General features: G+C 44.7%; 1 protein-coding gene across 2 annotated transcripts in view; it reads right to left on the reverse strand.

Moving 5' to 3' along the window:
• The window catches only part of gria1a (glutamate receptor, ionotropic, AMPA 1a), a gene marked incomplete at both ends in the record, with an annotated part of 90,695 nt that overhangs the window by 25,974 nt on the left and 47,221 nt on the right, over positions 1-17,500 (reverse strand). For both annotated transcript variants that reach the window (XM_080526672.1, XM_080526671.1), the window contains 2 exons: positions 13,405-13,850; positions 15,374-15,580. In XM_080526672.1, coding sequence (XP_080382798.1) covers positions 13,405-13,850; positions 15,374-15,580 — 653 coding nt within the window. The remainder of the gene's footprint in view (positions 1-13,404; positions 13,851-15,373; positions 15,581-17,500) is intronic.

Below are 17,500 nucleotides of genomic sequence, written 5' to 3' on the forward strand. Positions count from 1 at the left end.
TTTCAGTGACGCCACATCCAGGTTTCTATGGGGTTTCTTTGGGGTTTTTGACTGTGTTTTGCCGGGGGAGTTCTATGTTGTTCGTCATGGAGCGGACCGGTCTCAAGGTCTGTCCATCACGGTTCAGAACCTTTCATGGCTCTTGTGATGCAGACGTCCCTCTCTTCCCTGCCACGGACTATGGCACAGTCTGAGAGGTAACCCTGACCCTTGAATTGTTTTTATTGTGGCAAAAAGATGGTGTTAGGTCACTACCCAACCATATGTGACAGCAGCGGGTGAAACCGGGAACAAGTCACCAAACCGGCAGACCGTTCAGACTTTTATTCTGAAAAATGTAAATGCATTTGAAATAGATTTCAAATGTCAACGCTGTTGAAAATCAATGACACACTCACTAGTCAAGCCAAAATATTGCAATGCAATGGATTCGGTGAGTAATCCCCACTACTCTACACTAACTAGGTAGTAGTGGGGATAACTCACTGAATCCATTGCATTGCAGTGTTTTGGCTTGACTAGCGAGTGTGTCATTGATTTTCAACAGCGTTGACATTTGAAATGTATTTAGATTTTTCAGAATAAAAGTCGGTTGGTGACTTGTTTCCGGGTTTCACCAGCTGTTGTCCATATTGGACACACAGGGTCAGGAGGGGTACCATTAGCATGCCAAGGGGTCCATTCCAGATTGGGTCAGAGTCTAATGTTGGGTCAGAGTCTAATGTTGGGTCAGAATCTAATGTTGGGTCATTTGAGGAGCTGAAGGCGTACTATCATCAGTTGCTCATTGACACCAAGCGGGACTTCAGAGTTATTTTTTGTATAGCCAAATCCGACCTAACACACACACACACACACGCACACGCACACGCACACGCACACGCACACGCACACGCACACGCACACGCACACGCACACGCACACGCACACGCACACGCACACACACACACTCACACTCACACTCACACTCACACTCACACACACACACTCACACTCACTCACACACACACACTTGAGAAGTGTATGAAGCGCTAATGAGAACATGCTGAGTAATTGGGTGCTAGTCTTGCAGGATGGGTCCTTATTATGCGCGGCCCTGAGCTGAGACTGAGACTCTAATGAGAGAGAGCTGGAACAACAATACACACACCAAGACCAACATCACAGACACCTCTCATGTCAGTGTGTGAGTGTGTGTGTGTGTGTGTGTGTGTGTGTGTGTGTGTGTGTGTGTGTGTGTGTGTGTGTGTGTGAGAGTGTGTGTGTGTGTATGTGTGTGTGTGAGTGTGTGTGTGTGTGTGTGTGTGTGTGTGTGTGTGTGTGTGTGTGTGTGTGTGTGTGTGTGTGTGTCTGGTCCGCTCCATGATGATCCATTGATGGTGAAATGCAGGAACAGGCATGGACTCAGTATACAACTATGTAGAATAGGAATCTTCTTAGGAATATACCTAAGAATCTAGGTGTGATTATAGATTCTGACTTCAACTTTGAGCCTCACATCAAATCTATCACTAGAAATGCTTTTTAGCATCTACAGAATATTGCAAAAGTTAGACATTTTCTCTGGCAAGCTGATGCAGAAGTGTTAATCCATGCTTTTGTTATTACCCGTTTGGACGATTGTAACGGTCTCCTTTCTGGTCTTCCGAAGAAAGCTATTGGCCAACTGCAATTAGTCCAAAATGCAGCAGCGAGAGTTTTAACCAAAACAAGCAGAAGAGCTCATATAACTCCTATTTTAGAGACTCTACACTGGCTTCCTGTTAAGTTCAGAATAGATTTCAAGATCCTTCTGCTTGTTTATAAAGCTCTCACTGGCACAGCACCAGAATATCTGAAAGGCCTTTTGCTAGCATATCAGCCCAATAGAGCTCTCAGGTCTTCTGACACTGGTTTTCTCTGTGTACCACATGTACAAAAGAAGAGATTTGGTGAGGCTGCATTCTCATTTTATGCACCCAAATTGTGGAATGCACTGCCAGTTTACATTAGGGATGCAACCTCAGCAAATATGTTCATGTCAAGACTAAAAACCCATCTTGTTAATATTGCCTTTAAATGACTAAATAATTAAATTATGATTATATAATGATTGGAGCATTTTGAGCTGCAAAGCTTGCAGGAAAGGTGCTATACAAATAAAGGTTATTATTATTATTATTATTATTATTATTATTATTATTATTATTATTATTATTATTATTATGTGTGTCTTTGTGTGTGTGTGTGTGTGTGTGTCACAGAGACATACGTACTGTACTCTGTATGCAGACAGTGTAGACTTTAAGCCCTAGAGGATACAGTATAAATCATTTTCATTAACAGAATTTACACTAGAAACATTTATATTAACGACTCAATCCTAATTCCTCACAATAAACCACATGCCTGTCGCATCAGTCTCAGTCAGACTCTCCCTCTCTCTCTCTCCCTCTCTCTTTCTTTCTCTCTCTCTCCCTCCCTCTCTCTCTATCCCTCTCTCTCTCTCCCTCTCTCTCTCTATCCCTCTCTCTCTCCCCCCCCCCCTCTCTCTCTCTCCCTCTATCCCTCTCTTCTCTCTCTCTCCCTCTCTCTCTCTCTCTCTCTCTCTCTCTCTCTCTCTCTCTCTTTCTCTCTCTCCAGCCTGACTCCTCTCTCCCCCCCCCTCTCTCTCTCTCCCTCTCTCTCTCCCTCTCTCTCTATCCCTCTCTCTCTCTCTCCCTCTCTCTCCCTCTCTCTCCCTCTCTCTCTCCCTCTCTCTCTAACCTGACTCCTCTCCTCCTACTAAAGGTCAGTATTTCCATGAGCATATTATGCTAATGTTGTTTCCAGCCCTCAACACCCAGACCAAAGGCAGGTAAATGGCAAGCCGTGGACATGTCCACTAAAGCTCTTACCCTCGTGTGTTACGGTGTGCAATGCTGTGTAATTGCTTAATGTATGCTCTCGTAAAAAGTTAAAAGTAATTTAGCAGCTGTTATGTGTGACAACAGTATATGGCTCAGTGCATGTCATTGTACACACACACACATGCACGAATGCAAGCGTAACGCACGCACACACGCACACGCACGCACACACACACACACCGTTTCAATTTATGCCAGTAATGTTTCTTCGTGCAGAGGAATCTATGTGTTTGAGATATGAGTGCAATCACTTTTTGACAGTAGCCTCTGGCACCACATAAAGAAACACACACACACACACACACACACACACACACACACACACAATCTGACTTCTGCCACTAACAGCTGCCCCTGGTCAGTGTTGACAAAGACCCTGGTGATATATCAGTGGGCTGCATTGCTCCTGCACACCCACAGAGTGTTAGTCACTTCAGCCGGAGTGTGTGTGTGTGTGTGTGTGTGTGTGTGTGTGTGTGTATAACATCCATCCATACTGTAATTTAGAGCGAAGATCGATATAGTTTGCCGTATAGACACACACACACACACACACACACACACACACACATACACACTCACACACACACACACACATACACACACACACACACACACACATACACACTCACACACGCTGTGAGCTGCGCCACTCTGGAAGAAATACCCGTGTCTCGCTGGGTTGCCATGGCAGCACACCCAGCTCTCTAAACAGTTCTGATGAGCTGCAGAGATTTTAGTCATCTCCCTCCTCCTCCTCCTCTATTACTCCCCTCCCTCCCTCCTCTCCCTCACTCACCATTTCTCTCTGTCCTTCTATTTGAGTCCCTCCCCCCCTCCCCCCCCTCCTCCTCCTTTGACTCTCTTTCTCTCTGTCTCCTTTGACTCTCTTTCTTTCTCAGCCACTCTCGTTCTCTCTGTCTCTTGTCTCTCTCTCTATCTGCCTGCCCCCTCTCTTCTCTTTCTCTGTAGGAGGCCTATGAATCAAACAGCCAACAATTATTTAACTACGTAAGCCCTGTGCTCTACTCTGCCGAGCAGAAACAGTACAGTATCATCAGAGCATTCATCTTTAAACCAGAGCCAGAGCTCTCTCTCTTTCTGGCCCTGATGGGCTCCTGCAGCATACGGACCACTTAGCCCACTGCACCACGGTAATACAACACCACACGTTAGCTCGGCCACAGATCTAAGTCCTCGCTGTAACGGATATGAAGGTATGTGTGTACCAGGGGAGGCTGGTGGAGGTAGAAATCAGAGGACGGGTGCATTATAACGCATGGAATGGAATGAGGAATGGTATCAACAATGTGTGTGTGTGTGTGTGTGTGTGTGTGTGTGTGCGTGTGTCGGTGTGGTGTGTGTGTGTGTGTGCGTGTGTCGGTGTGGTGTGTGTGCGTGTGTGTGTGTGTGTGCGTGCGTGAGGACGTGTGTATTAGCTTGTGTGTGTGTGTGTGTGCGTGTGTCGGTGTGGTGTGTGTGTGCGTGCGTGCGTGAGGACGTGTGTATTAGCTTGTGTGTGAGTGTGTCAAGAGTTGCCTTGATGTGATTTACACATAAATAAAACATAAGTTTTATGTCCTGAAGTAAACTGAATGCTGGCTGTGTTATGAATAAATCAGCTGTTCTCACTGGCTGGCTCGGTACCCGCTCTGATATCAAAACCTGCTGAGAGTGTAGCAAGAGGGGCTCCTTTCACGGTCTCATTAAGAGCTGTTATTCTGAGTAATACAACGTCAACCGGTTTCCCTTTCATTACTCTGTTTATGTTTATGATGAACAATCATAGGCGTCCTTAAAGGAGCCTGCGTGCAGATTACATATCACACTCATGGGAAGGATGCAGTGAAGGATAATCTATTCAAATCCTATTTTCTTTGAAGTGAGAGTAGTGTTTCATTAACACAGAACAGTCATGGTAGCTACCAGCTGTCCGGCTGTGGTGTTGGAGGTATTGCCCTTCAAAAGGATACAAAGCTATGTAATATTTGAATATACAGTATATCGTGTGAGAGAAGGGGGGGGGGGGGGTGAGAGGTGTGAGAGAAGTAAGTGTACTGTATTGTGACCTGGACTGTTGGATGTGCATTGAACAGTTTGGGCTGAGGACCTGCGTTTGGAATAACCCTGGTTTGCATTTGAATTTAGTGCATTTGAATTGTACTTTCATGACGTTAGAATTATAAGGTTCTATCTAAATTTTTGTCAAAATTGAGTTTTTTTACATAATCTGATGCATTAGGTGTTTATTAATGCCTGTGTGGTGTTGTTTTTAAAATGTTGAAATGTTTGAATTAGTAATTCAGAAAATACAAACGTTCCATCTCACAAAACATAATGGAATGTAAAAACTTACGCTCCATATCTCTGAACTACCCTAAACGGAGATAGAACCTTAGAATTCTAAGCTCACGCTTTGTGATTGAATTGTACTTTGTTTGTGTTCCGTTATCAAACTTGGTGGCGTGGAAACCCGACACCCGGGGGGGAATATTAAAAAGGAAAATAGACAATTACTTTTGTTTCAATTATTCCCAGATAACGCATGGAAGGAACCTGTGCAGAAACAGAACATTTCAGAATGATGAGAAACCCCATCAGTGGGCCAGGCCAGGAGAGGGTATTAGACTGAATACATTAGTCATTATTGAATGATTTTGACCGTCAGGCTAACAAATTGTTGTTCTGGCAGGTAGGGGTGTCAGTAACAATGTTGATTTATTTCGTGCTAGCGGTGCGCATCGGTGACACCAAGCCGCTGAGGACAGAAGACAACTCCTCTGGGAAGAACACTTTACTTACACACACACACACACGCATGCACGCACGCACGCACGCACGCACGCACGCACGCACACACACACACACACACACACACGCACGCACACACGCACGCACGCACGCACGCACGCACGCACGCACACACACACACACAAACAAAGTCAATCAAAACCACAAGTGTGTTAATTCATCATTATAGTGAGATTGATAAAAAACAACAACTGTGTGCTAGTGATGTGCAGGTCAGCTGTTTGTTGACGCCATCTGCATTTGCTAATAACCTGTCTGCAACCGGGCCGACTTTCACGTGATAGTGTAAATCTAAGACCCTTATCTGAACCTGACTTGCAACTGAAAAATGATCTCCCGCTACTTGAGGCCTTTTTCACCAGACCCTGTCACATATCGTGACGTTAGAATTATAAGGTTTGGCCAAAATTGAGTTTTTTACATAATCTTATCCATTAGGTGTTTATTAATGCCTGTGTGGTGTTATTTTTAAAATGTTGAAATGTTTTAGTTAGTAATTAATAAAATACAAAGGTTCCATCTCACAAAACATAATGGAATGTAAAAACTTTGACGCTCAATATCTCTGAACTACCCTAAACGGAGATAGAACCGTATAATTCTAAGCTCACGATATACAAAATGCAGTTCCCTTTTTCTGCGTAGTTAGACCCTAAAGCTTCAAATACCCGATGCAAATAATGAAAGTAACACCACAACGTAGCCTATACTATATGAATTGCACAAGAATGATACATTTATTTAGATTTTTTATGCATTGTGTTCTCTGGTTTTGAAACGGTCCCACCACCCACCCGCTCTTCAGTCACACACTATTCCATGACCCGCGCGTCACGTGTGTGTGTGTGTGTGTGTGTGTGTATGTGTGCAGCGCAGTGAGTCACTGTTCACAAGCCATGAGGTGACAGGTGCTTCACACACACGCAACCCCGCTGCACACACACACACACACACACACACACACACACACGCAACCCCGCCACCCCCACGCGGTCAATTCATCCCTAAATATATCCTCTGGGAGAGACAGACAGATCTATAAAGATTGGGGAGTGGAGAGGAGGATGGGGGCGGGGGGGAGAGAGAAGTAAGGATTAATGAGGATGGAGGAAGGCTGGGGGAGGATGGGGGAGAGGGGGCAGGGGTGGGGAGGGGGGAGAGGTCAGGTACCTGCTCAGAGAGCTCACCTGTCTGCAGAGACGAACACAGACGGGGTCTTACAGGGGGCTGAGTGACAGGGCTGACATTTAGAAACAGAGTAAACAAGGCTTTAGAGAGAACAAATATCATGCAAGCGCACACAGACGCACACACGGACACACAGACGCACACACGGACACACAGACGCACACACACACACACACACACACACACAGATGCAGAGACCTTCAGACCCATCCAATTGGAATTCATTAGACAAAGGGATGGAGATTTACAACGGGCTCTCTAGCTCATCATAATACACACACACACACGCACACACACACACGCATGCACGCACACACGCACACACACACACGCACACACACGCACACACACGCACACACACGCACACAATGTCTCAAAATTAGACACGCGCGTCAATTAATCAGACACAATGACGATCGTTAGCATTGGTTTCTCGCCTCTTAGTTTCTGATTAAATGCCGTGACTCAGAAACTGAAACTGAGCTGTTTACAAACTGCCTTCCCCAGAGAGGAGGCGACACCTCAATTCTGTGCAAAATAGAACGACGAGATCATCAACTCTTTCTCCAAACAGGAGATACGGCTCCTTCAAGACCTAGTTCCAACCCTAGAAACAGAACGAAACATTCTTTTTTTTTTACGATAGCTCCAACAAATCAAAAGGCAGTCAGAAAAGTAAAGCGCTGTGTTTTTGACATGGAGCGCCTGGATGACTTGGAGTGCCATTGCTGTGCTGAGACTTCAAAGGAATGATACAGAGTGTGTTTCGACGTGAAGTGATTTTTTCGAAAGTGGAGACGCACAGCGCAGTTCACACAGACCCGATGACCTTCTCTCAATCAATAGTCATTGGAGTGGTGAAGGAACCCCACAGAGAGCCGCTCGCTCCAGTCAACCTCCACACGTGGCTACACAGAACTGTTCAAGGTATTTTGAGATATGAAGAGAGAAATGTCATGTTATGTAAACACACTATTATACAAATAGGCATGGCGTTTCGGAAAGGGAATACCATTTTTTTTTTCATCCCTTTATTCAGAGAGCTTAGAATGAGAGGGGAGAAACATTCTTTGAAAGTGGTGGAGGTGTTTCCATCCTTTACCAACATCATTATATAATCTTAATTTAATTATTTAGTCATTTAGTCAATATTAAAAAGATGGGTTTTTAGTCTTGACTTGTCTTGACTCTGAACATATTTGCTGAGGTTGCATCCCTGATGTAAACTGGCAGTGCATTCCACAATTTGGGTGCATAAAATAAGAATGCAGCCTCACCAAATCTCTTCTTTTGTACATGTGGTACACAGAGAAAACCAGCGTCAGAAGACCTGAGAGCTCTATTGGGCTGATATGCTAGCAAAAGGCCTTTCAGATATTCTGGTGCTGTGCCAGTGGGACTAATTGCAGTTGGCCAAAACCAGCGTCAGAAGAAAATGGGAAATGTGTACCAGCCCTGCCATGGTTGCAGCCATCTGAAAAAAATAAAAGAATGTGATCCTGTCTGGTGAAAAAGTCCCCAAGTAGGGCAAGGTCATTTCCTTTACAGATTATGAAGGTGCAGATTGTAAGCTTTCAAATTATGTGTCATACATTGACATCTGAAAATAGTTGAAGAAGATTATGCTTATTTGAATGTTGATACACCTCAAACACAAATACCGGAGAAACTCGCTCTGAATCAAAACAGATGCGTTTGCTACCATCAGGTTGGTGGCTAGCTGGCAGCTAAGCTACATCGCTATGAACATCTAACTGCATGTTTAGCACATCACAACATGCTGATAGAACATCAACATGCTAAAAACACATAACTACACATAATTAGATGATCACACAGTCCTTGCTTTTGAACACGTCCTAAAACGTACGTTTGTTTACAAGCCATGTATCACTAACCCAGTAGCCTAAAGCAGGACGGGACGAGATACAGAGAATCACATTCACAAATTATAAGTATTTAGCGATCCTAAAACTGTTGTGTGTTATATTGAGTGGGCTCTTCAACACTTAAACACATAAAAAAAGAAGAAGAATTGACGACATGCAGACCTTTTCACCAGACCGTGTCACATATGTTTTTTAGGGCATTTCTGCTTTATTGGGATAGAGACAGTAGAGATTGACAGAAGGGTGGATGAGAGAGAGGAGGGACGACATGCAGGATAGGTCGATGGCCGCAATCGAACCAGTGACCCTGCTGATTTTGTGGCATGCGCCTTAGTGAGACTCCTGATAATGCTCTTTAAAGTTGAAGCTTGTCACGCTGTACATTGCTGCCCTCTCTGGCCACACAGAAAATTACTTCTTCCCTATGAGGCATGCAACTTACCAAGCTTCGCCACCCAAGCACCCTCTGATAAGGCTCTTTAAAGGTGAAGCATTATCACGTTGAGCATTGCTGCCCTCTGTGGCCACACAGACAATTACTTCTTCCCTATAAGGCATGCATCTTAGCAAGCTTCGCCACCCAAGCGTCCTCTGATAAGGCTCTTTAAAGGTGAAGCATTATCACGTTGAGCATTGCTGCCCTCTGTGGCCACACAGACAATTACTTCCGCCCTATTTTAAAGCTCAAATGAACATACTGGACCTTTAAATCAATAACACTATCTCTCTCTCTATCTCTCTCTCTCTCTCTCTCTCTCTCTCTCTCTCTCTCTCTCTCTCTCTCTCTCTCTCTCTCTCTCTCTCGATCTCTCTCTCTCGATCTCTCTCTCTCTCTCTCTCTCTCTCTCTCTGGGCCCTGGGCCGAGGGTGAGACTGATGACATTCTCCTCTCCTCCTCTGACTAATCCCTCTGGAAAGCTCTGAAAGTCAACCTCTCAGTGGCTCTAATTTCAGACGCATTAATGAGATTTTTAATTGGTGACCTTTCACGAGTGGGACCGTGGTAGAGTTCATGAGAGCACTCGAGGGGGGAGAACCAAAGACAGCAGCACTACCGGCACTGCTTAATATCCACACCAGGACCCTTCAGCACAGTCCTTGAAGTGAGTCCGTTTTTGTACGGCGTGACTAATGCTTTTCAAAGGTTCAAACGCTGATTCCTATTAAACGGACTGTAATAATGTTCGTGACGCCATTTGATAATAAGGAGATCTTTCTTGGTCACGTGGCCGGAAATGATATATTGATGACTCAGAGAGAAGGTTGAATTGTAATCATTGTATTAGGCAGATCTGGGTTGCATTCCCAGGTACAGATGTTTCCAAGGCAGCATGCTCTGATAAGTCCAAGCTTCAAGCATGGCTACGACATGGCTGGTGCCGAGCCTGGCTGTGGCATAGAGATGCCAAGCATGGTACTGATGTTTGTTACAGCTTATATACAGTTCTCAGAGAGGGAAATAGCTTTACCTCGTAACTTACAATACTGACATTAGTTCCCATACATGGCTATTCTGTGTTCATGCTGTTCTGTCTTGCTGCTGACCACTGGGCTAAGGCTCCTATGTCCTTTAGAGTTAAACTGGTCTCACTGTTACTTGATATGGTATGTGCCTGCTCCTAAATATGTTGTTTACTACTGAGAGAGTGGGCACACTTAAAATATGTTTAAGGTTAAACAATGAGTATAGCAATATTTGATAGGCACACAACAATTGCATAGTCACACAAAACGCATCATATCAGCTCACTCTTTTTTTTTCCCCATGATGTAAGATTAATTTGACTGGTAAATTATTTCTATTGAAAAACATGTGGTGTTCTTAATAAAGTCAATGACCACATCAGAAATACATTAGGCATCGGTTCCATCATACAAAGTACATTATATGTCAATATAACAATGTCTGGAAGTAGATCTTCAATCAAAGGAACGGCCTTGTGTTTCTGGTAACAAGGAGTGCTATTTGATTCTTTGATGGTCATCAGTCTTGCACGTGTTCTTGCCTCTGTTCACAGCGTTAAGAGGTTTTATTAACTTAAGACAATTTTAGCATTATCATTACACTACACCCCTCCTTTTCTTGACTTAAGTCTATAAAATCTTGTAAAAAAAGCTCTCCATCAATGGATTGTGGAATTAACCTGCTCAGAAACAGTTGGAAACAAAAATACAGATGTTAAGCATAAGTTTGTTAATTGGGTTATCTGGACTGTTGTTCCCGTCCCTTAGAATTCCTAGAAGAAAGTTTGTAAGTTCGTGCCATGAGTAGTGTGTGCATGGTATTGCAAACTTGCAAGTGTTTGTTCTCTCTTAAGATTTTGTATGTTGAATTCAGCTGTTTACTGCTGATGACACTGTTAGTTGCGTGCGTCAGTACAATTGAACAATTACGACTACATAAAAGTATGTGTAAGTCTCTCTTGTCATCATCATGTCTCTGTCTTAAATCATAAGAATTAACATTTCCATTGTCTGTCACATTGAAATGTCATTAGTTTGTCTCATTTCTCTTGTTTCATCCGGCAATAGCTTCCTTCAGCATCTGCAACATTCTCTCCCCACTTCTGCAATGGTTAACTTAGACCAGATCTTAAACAGCATCTCGGTCTCTGAGTCCTTCGCTCAATGTCTCTTGATTTCCTTGATTCTGTCAGGAAATAGAATCGACAGGCATTGTCAGAATACATTCCAGGTCTTTCTTGCTGAATTGTGTTTTCTCCATCAGAAATGTCCTCCTTTGATGTTTCACAGTCTTAGAGTCTTAATGTGTATTTCTCTGTTCACTAAATCAATCAAAATGTTATATGTCTGCTGAATCAACACAGATTTGCATGATAATTTCAATATGAGACAAATTTGTCTATTTGTTGTATGTTGTAGCTCGATGTGTGTGTGTGTGTGTGTGTGTGTGTGTGTGTGTGTGTGTGTGTGTGTGTTTGGTTACAGGAGCAGTCTCCGTTCTATTAATAGCCTAGGGTCAGAGTTTTAACACTCTCGCCCTGTTGTGAAGCTTGGTTCAGAAATATGGTTGTTATTCATTTCATTCTTAATGATAACATTCTGCATGCCATACATAGTAGTTTGCTTCCCATGATGTTAATAGACATGCGGTTTTAGTAATCAATTATGTTGATTGAAACTTCTCTTAGAGTCTTTTAAATATTATGGCCAAATCTTTTCAAACTTAGTTTTCCTCAAAGTGCTGTGCTTTCAATCACGTATTTAAGGTCTTGTCCCTAACTTAATACACCATAGACTTCTGCTTTGTTCCTTACAAAGTTCAGAATCTCAATAAATCCTAACTCTCAGTGTTTTGACCAGTCACACCGTCTTTGACTATACAGCGCCTTCTATTCAAACTATTTTAATTTAGTACTTTCCAATATCAATACATCTCCTTTTTGAAAAAAATCAAGATTCGTTCTAGAACAGCAATTCAGGTTAAGCAAATAATTACATTGTGCCTTACCTGTTTCGCTGAATCTAGCATCCTGTTCGTGACGCCATTTGTAATAATGTTCGTGACGCCATTTGATAATAAGGAGATCTTTCTTGGTCACGTGGCCGGAAATGATATATTGATGACTCAGAGAGAAGGTTGAATTGTAATCATTGTATTAGGCAGATCTGGGTTGCATTCCCAGGTACAGATGTTTCCAAGGCAGCATGCTCTGATAAGTCCAAGCTTCAAGCATGGCTACGACATGGCTGGTGCCGAGCCTGGCTGTGGCATAGAGATGCCAAGCATGGTACTGATGTTTGTTACAGCTTATATACAGTTCTCAGAGAGGGAAATAGCTTTACCTCGTAACTTACAATACTGACATTAGTTCCCATACATGGCTATTCTGTGTTCATGCTGTTCTGTCTTGCTGCTGACCACTGGGCTAAGGCTCCTATGTCCTTTAGAGTTAAACTGGTCTCACTGTTACTTGATATGGTATGTGCCTGCTCCTAAATATGTTGTTTACTACTGAGAGAGTGGGCACACTTAAAATATGTTTAAGGTTAAACAATGAGTATAGCAATATTTGATAGGCACACAACAATTGCATAGTCACACAAAACGCATCATATCACGGACTTTGTTTAAAGTAAACTGAAATGCAAAATCGTTGATCGCTCCGTAGGGGGGGGGAACGTCCAAGACACGCTGACTGTGGAACTTCCTTAGTATGAGGACTGTATGTTTCACAACATGACACACTTAAGAAGAGAAAAGAGAGAGAGAGAAGAGAAGAGAGATCCTTTATCTCCATGGGAGTCCCCCCCGATTAAGTAAAGGCTGCGAGCTACTTTAACTGTTGTATAACAACTTCATCAGCCTTTTAAAGTTCAGGAAAAGTCCATCCAATCAGCAGAAGGACTTTGAAATCTCAGTAACACATAACAGAAAACAAACTCAACTCCCTATGCCACTCCACTGTGATTCTGGGCCTGTTTTATCTAGGATCTTTTTTTATCTCCAAACTGTCTGAAACTGTCTGACAACTGGCGTATGCTGTACACAACAATACAGTACAAGATACCCTACGTGAAATCCTGCCAGGTTGGTTTACACACATACAGCACACATAACTCCAAGACCTCTCACTAGCTTTCCTTCCTAGGTCGTAGGACCTTACCTGGGTGAGATGTCACATCCCTGCTGCATGAAGGCTCCCAGGGAGAACCACAGACTGTTGAAGATGCCAAACTCGTTGGTCTGCTCTTGGCTCTGCTGGTTCTGGTTCTGCTGACCCTGGCTCTGGCCCGGCTGGGCCCCGTTGGAGGCGGAGGCCTGGGTGGGCGTCTGAGGGTCCGCCCCGTCCTCATAGTCCTCCGCGTGCCACTCGTACGGGCTGAAGCGGCTGACCAGGAAGAGGACCACGCTGACGCCGATGTAGGCGAACACGATGCACATCCAGATCTCGTAGGCCAGAGGGTCCAGGAAGGAGAAGACCCCCGGCTTGGACTTGGTGGGCTTCTTGATCATGATGGAGATGCCCAGGCTCATGAAGGGCTTGGAGAAGTCGATCACCTCCTCGCGGACCAGGGTGATGGTCAGAGGAGCCACGGCCACGTCGGCTTTCTGGAGGAGAAGTTTGGGCGTTAGGAGTTTAACCTTTAAACCATTGTGATCTTGTTTGTTCTTGTTCGTTCCACCTAGGGTCGCAAAATCCCCATATATTTGGGAAACTTTCAGATCATTTACCAAGTTTCCATATGGGTTTCCCTATGGACAATTTGGAAATGATCTGAAAGTTTCCCAAACTTATGGGGATTTTGCGACCCTAATTCCACCCAAGCATGAGTTAAGATTTCAAACCAGATACATTAACACTAGAACAGCCATGGGTGGGGTCATTTGACACCTGTGAGTAAACATTTTTTTATATCTTTGCACTCGATCAAATTTCAGGACCCTCCTTTCATGACTTTTCCTAGATATGTGCGTTCTACCACCCAGTATCCTTACATTTTCAAAATCACATCAGGATAAGCTAGTATCAAGCTATTTCGCTTTTTTTCTGTGAAGGAGGTAGGCTAATTTACAAGCGGCCAACTAGTGGTCGTTGTGTGTAAATAGCAGCGTAGCATTGTAAAGAGGACCCCCGAGGCGGCTCTTACAGTAGGTAAAAAAGACACAGCTGTTCTAGTGTTAACAGCGTTTCTATCAACATTAGAATCCATGGATGAAGAAGCAGAGACTGAGATAACAGAAGATACCAAGACTGAAGAGTAAATGAGAAACTTAGAAACGCATTTTATAACTAGGTTGTTGTCCTAGAGGAGGATAAAGAATGAGAGAGGCATTATTACTGAATAGTTCACACCACAACCTCCTCTTTCGCCCTTCATCACCACAAATACCTTTTTCACAGCACCTAGAGCCATGGTCTAAGTCAAATGTGTCCAGATGGTTGTTGTGCTCTCGTGTTCCTAGTATGAACAGATGAATAGACCAGAATGTGTGATCTGAAAGGGAGATAGATGGAAGGGCAATGGGACTGAACACACATCCAGTTATGTGTTACAGAGAGAGAGTGCTGTCCTACTTTCAATGCATTCAAGTGCTCTCCAACCTTCACTCATCCCATACACCAGCTCTCCACCCATCACTCACCCCATACACCAGCTCTCCAGACATCACTCACCCCATACACCAGCTCTCCATCACTCACCCCATACACCAGCTCTCCAGACATCACTCACCCCATACACCAGCTCTCCATCACTCACCCCATAACCCAGATCTCCAGACATCACTCACCCCATACACCAGATCTCCAGACATCACTCACCCCATAACCCAGCTCTCCAGACATCACTCACCCCATACACCAGCTCTCCAGACATCACTCACCCCATACACCAGCTCTCCACCCATCACTCACCCCATACACCAGCTCTCCAACCATCACTCACCCCATACACCAGCTCTCCACCCATCACTCACCCCATACACCAGCTCTCCAGACATCACTCACCCCATAACCCAGCTCTCCAACCATCACTCACCCCATACACCAGCTCTCCACCCATCACTCACCCCATACACCAGATCTCCAACCATCACTCACTCCATAACCCAGCTCTCCAGACATCACTCACCCCATACACCAGCTCTCCAACCATCCCATTCCACATCTTGGTTTCGGGGTCCCTGGCACCGTACTTCCCATCGGAGACGACTTTCAGTTTATAGTTGTAGCCTACGTGCTTGGCGATCTCGGCGGCCAGCTCCACGATGTAGCCCTCGTACTTATCGTTCCCCGCCAGCTGCTCGTGGTTCTTCTTCAACATCACATATGGAGACTCCTGTTGGGGGGGGGGGGGGAGTGTTGTGTTGAGAGTGTTGTGTCTGTTCCATATGTCAGACCAAACCAGTTGATCTACTTAGTAACACATTGTCACGTTCACCACCTCAATCAGTAGTCAGAGGGTTTGAGATGGACAGCACCAAAGACACATTTCAATTTGTAACCATAGAAAATGTATAATAAAGTGTTTTGGACTTCATGAACTGGATGTGGATTCAAACACCACTGGGGTGGCTATCTATTCATAACAGTGTCTTTGACAGAGGCTATTTTTCATTCAAATATGTACACATTAATGGGCAACATTGCTGATATTAATATTTCCAGCAGGACAATTTGGAATGATAAGAAGAAAAAAAATCCATGACAATTCACAAAAACCTTATCCCCTCTTAAATATCGGAATACCGATTTATAGAATGATGCTGCCTACTCATATTCAGGAAGCTATCACATAATGACATGTGTCTGAATTATCCAGGCTTTGGTAGAGCAGAGTCATTGCCCTGTCTGCCAGATACTGAGTCTGGTAGAGACCTGTCTTTCTTTACCCTACATCTGATCAGGATGGAGTCTTTGTCTGTCTTTGTCAATGGTCGACCCTGGAGGTATAATTGAACCTAACCAAGATGATTTGATCTCATCCTTATCCCAGTACTACCAGCCAGCCTACTGCAGTTGAGGCTTGTTACCATGGACTTCACTTCACCAAGGAACTACGTGAAGCCGACATCTAACCGCCAAGTTGATTAGGAGCTCTGGGGAAGTGTCAGAAGTCGCTGTGGGGCTCTGTACAATGGAAGAGCAAACAATCAATGACAGCCGACCCCTTGCTCTGAGGTCACCCTGTTCCCTGTAATATCAGCCCAACTTTCAATTGGGCTTTTTCAGACAGATTGGACATCCTCCGAAGATTAGCCCTGACATGACACCTGAGGCCCCCGCCTCAGGCTCTCTCTCTCTCTGTCTCTCTCTCCCTCTCTCTCTCTCTGTCTCTGTCTCTCTCTCTCGCTCTCTCTCCCTCTCTCTCTCTCGCTCTCTGCCTGTCTCTCTCTCGCTCTCTCTGTCTCTCTCTCACTCTCTGCCTCACCTCTCTCTCTCTCACTCTCTCTCTCTCTCTTGCTCTCTGCCTCACCTCTCTCTCTCTCTCTCGCTCTCTGCCTGTCTCTCTCTCTCTCTCTTGCTCTCTCTGTCTCTTGCTCTCTGCCTCACCTCTCTCTCTCTCTCTTTTGCTCTCTGCCTCGCCTCTCTGTCTCTCTCTCTCTCTCTCTCTCTCTCTTGCCTCTCTCTCTCTCTCCCTCTCCCTCTCTCACTCTCTGCCTCTCTCTCTACCTCACCCTCTCTCTCTCTCTCTCTCTACCTCACCCTCGCTTTCTCACGTCTAATACCGGCGCGGGGGGGGGGAAGGGGAATAAATGAGTAGAAATGGTAGACTAGAGGAAAAAACACACCAATACCCATATAAGTCATCTCAAGCAATACCGCTTTAAGCTAAGGCTGTGCAGAGCTGGCAGGTCCTTCTTCCATATTTCATAAGTGGCTGTAGCATACCATTTCCCTGTGTCCTCCTGATGCTTATGGATGAGGGGGGGGGGTAATCATCGCTACGCAAAGCCCCCCCGAGTCCTCTGGCAGAGAGGCAGGCCCCCAGGGAGGCATGGGGAGAAAGGTCAGGCTCCGAGCAGTTTGACACACACACACACACACACACACAGACACACACACGGAGAGGCGAGGCCAGTGGCGAATAAGTGGCTCCACCTGGACTCTCTCACTGCCCTCTTAATGAGACCAGCTGCCAACTCACGCTGGAAGTCCAGTAACACAGCAAAAACAGTTCTCTTTTCTCTCAGTGTTCAACCGCAGAGAATCAATGTATTCTAATATATACAGTACGGGCCTCCGTCTAATACATACA

The sequence above is a fragment of the Nansenia antarctica genome (genome assembly GCF_963989245.1).
Source record: "Nansenia antarctica genome assembly, chromosome: 3".
NCBI lineage: Eukaryota > Metazoa > Chordata > Actinopteri > Argentiniformes > Microstomatidae > Nansenia > Nansenia antarctica.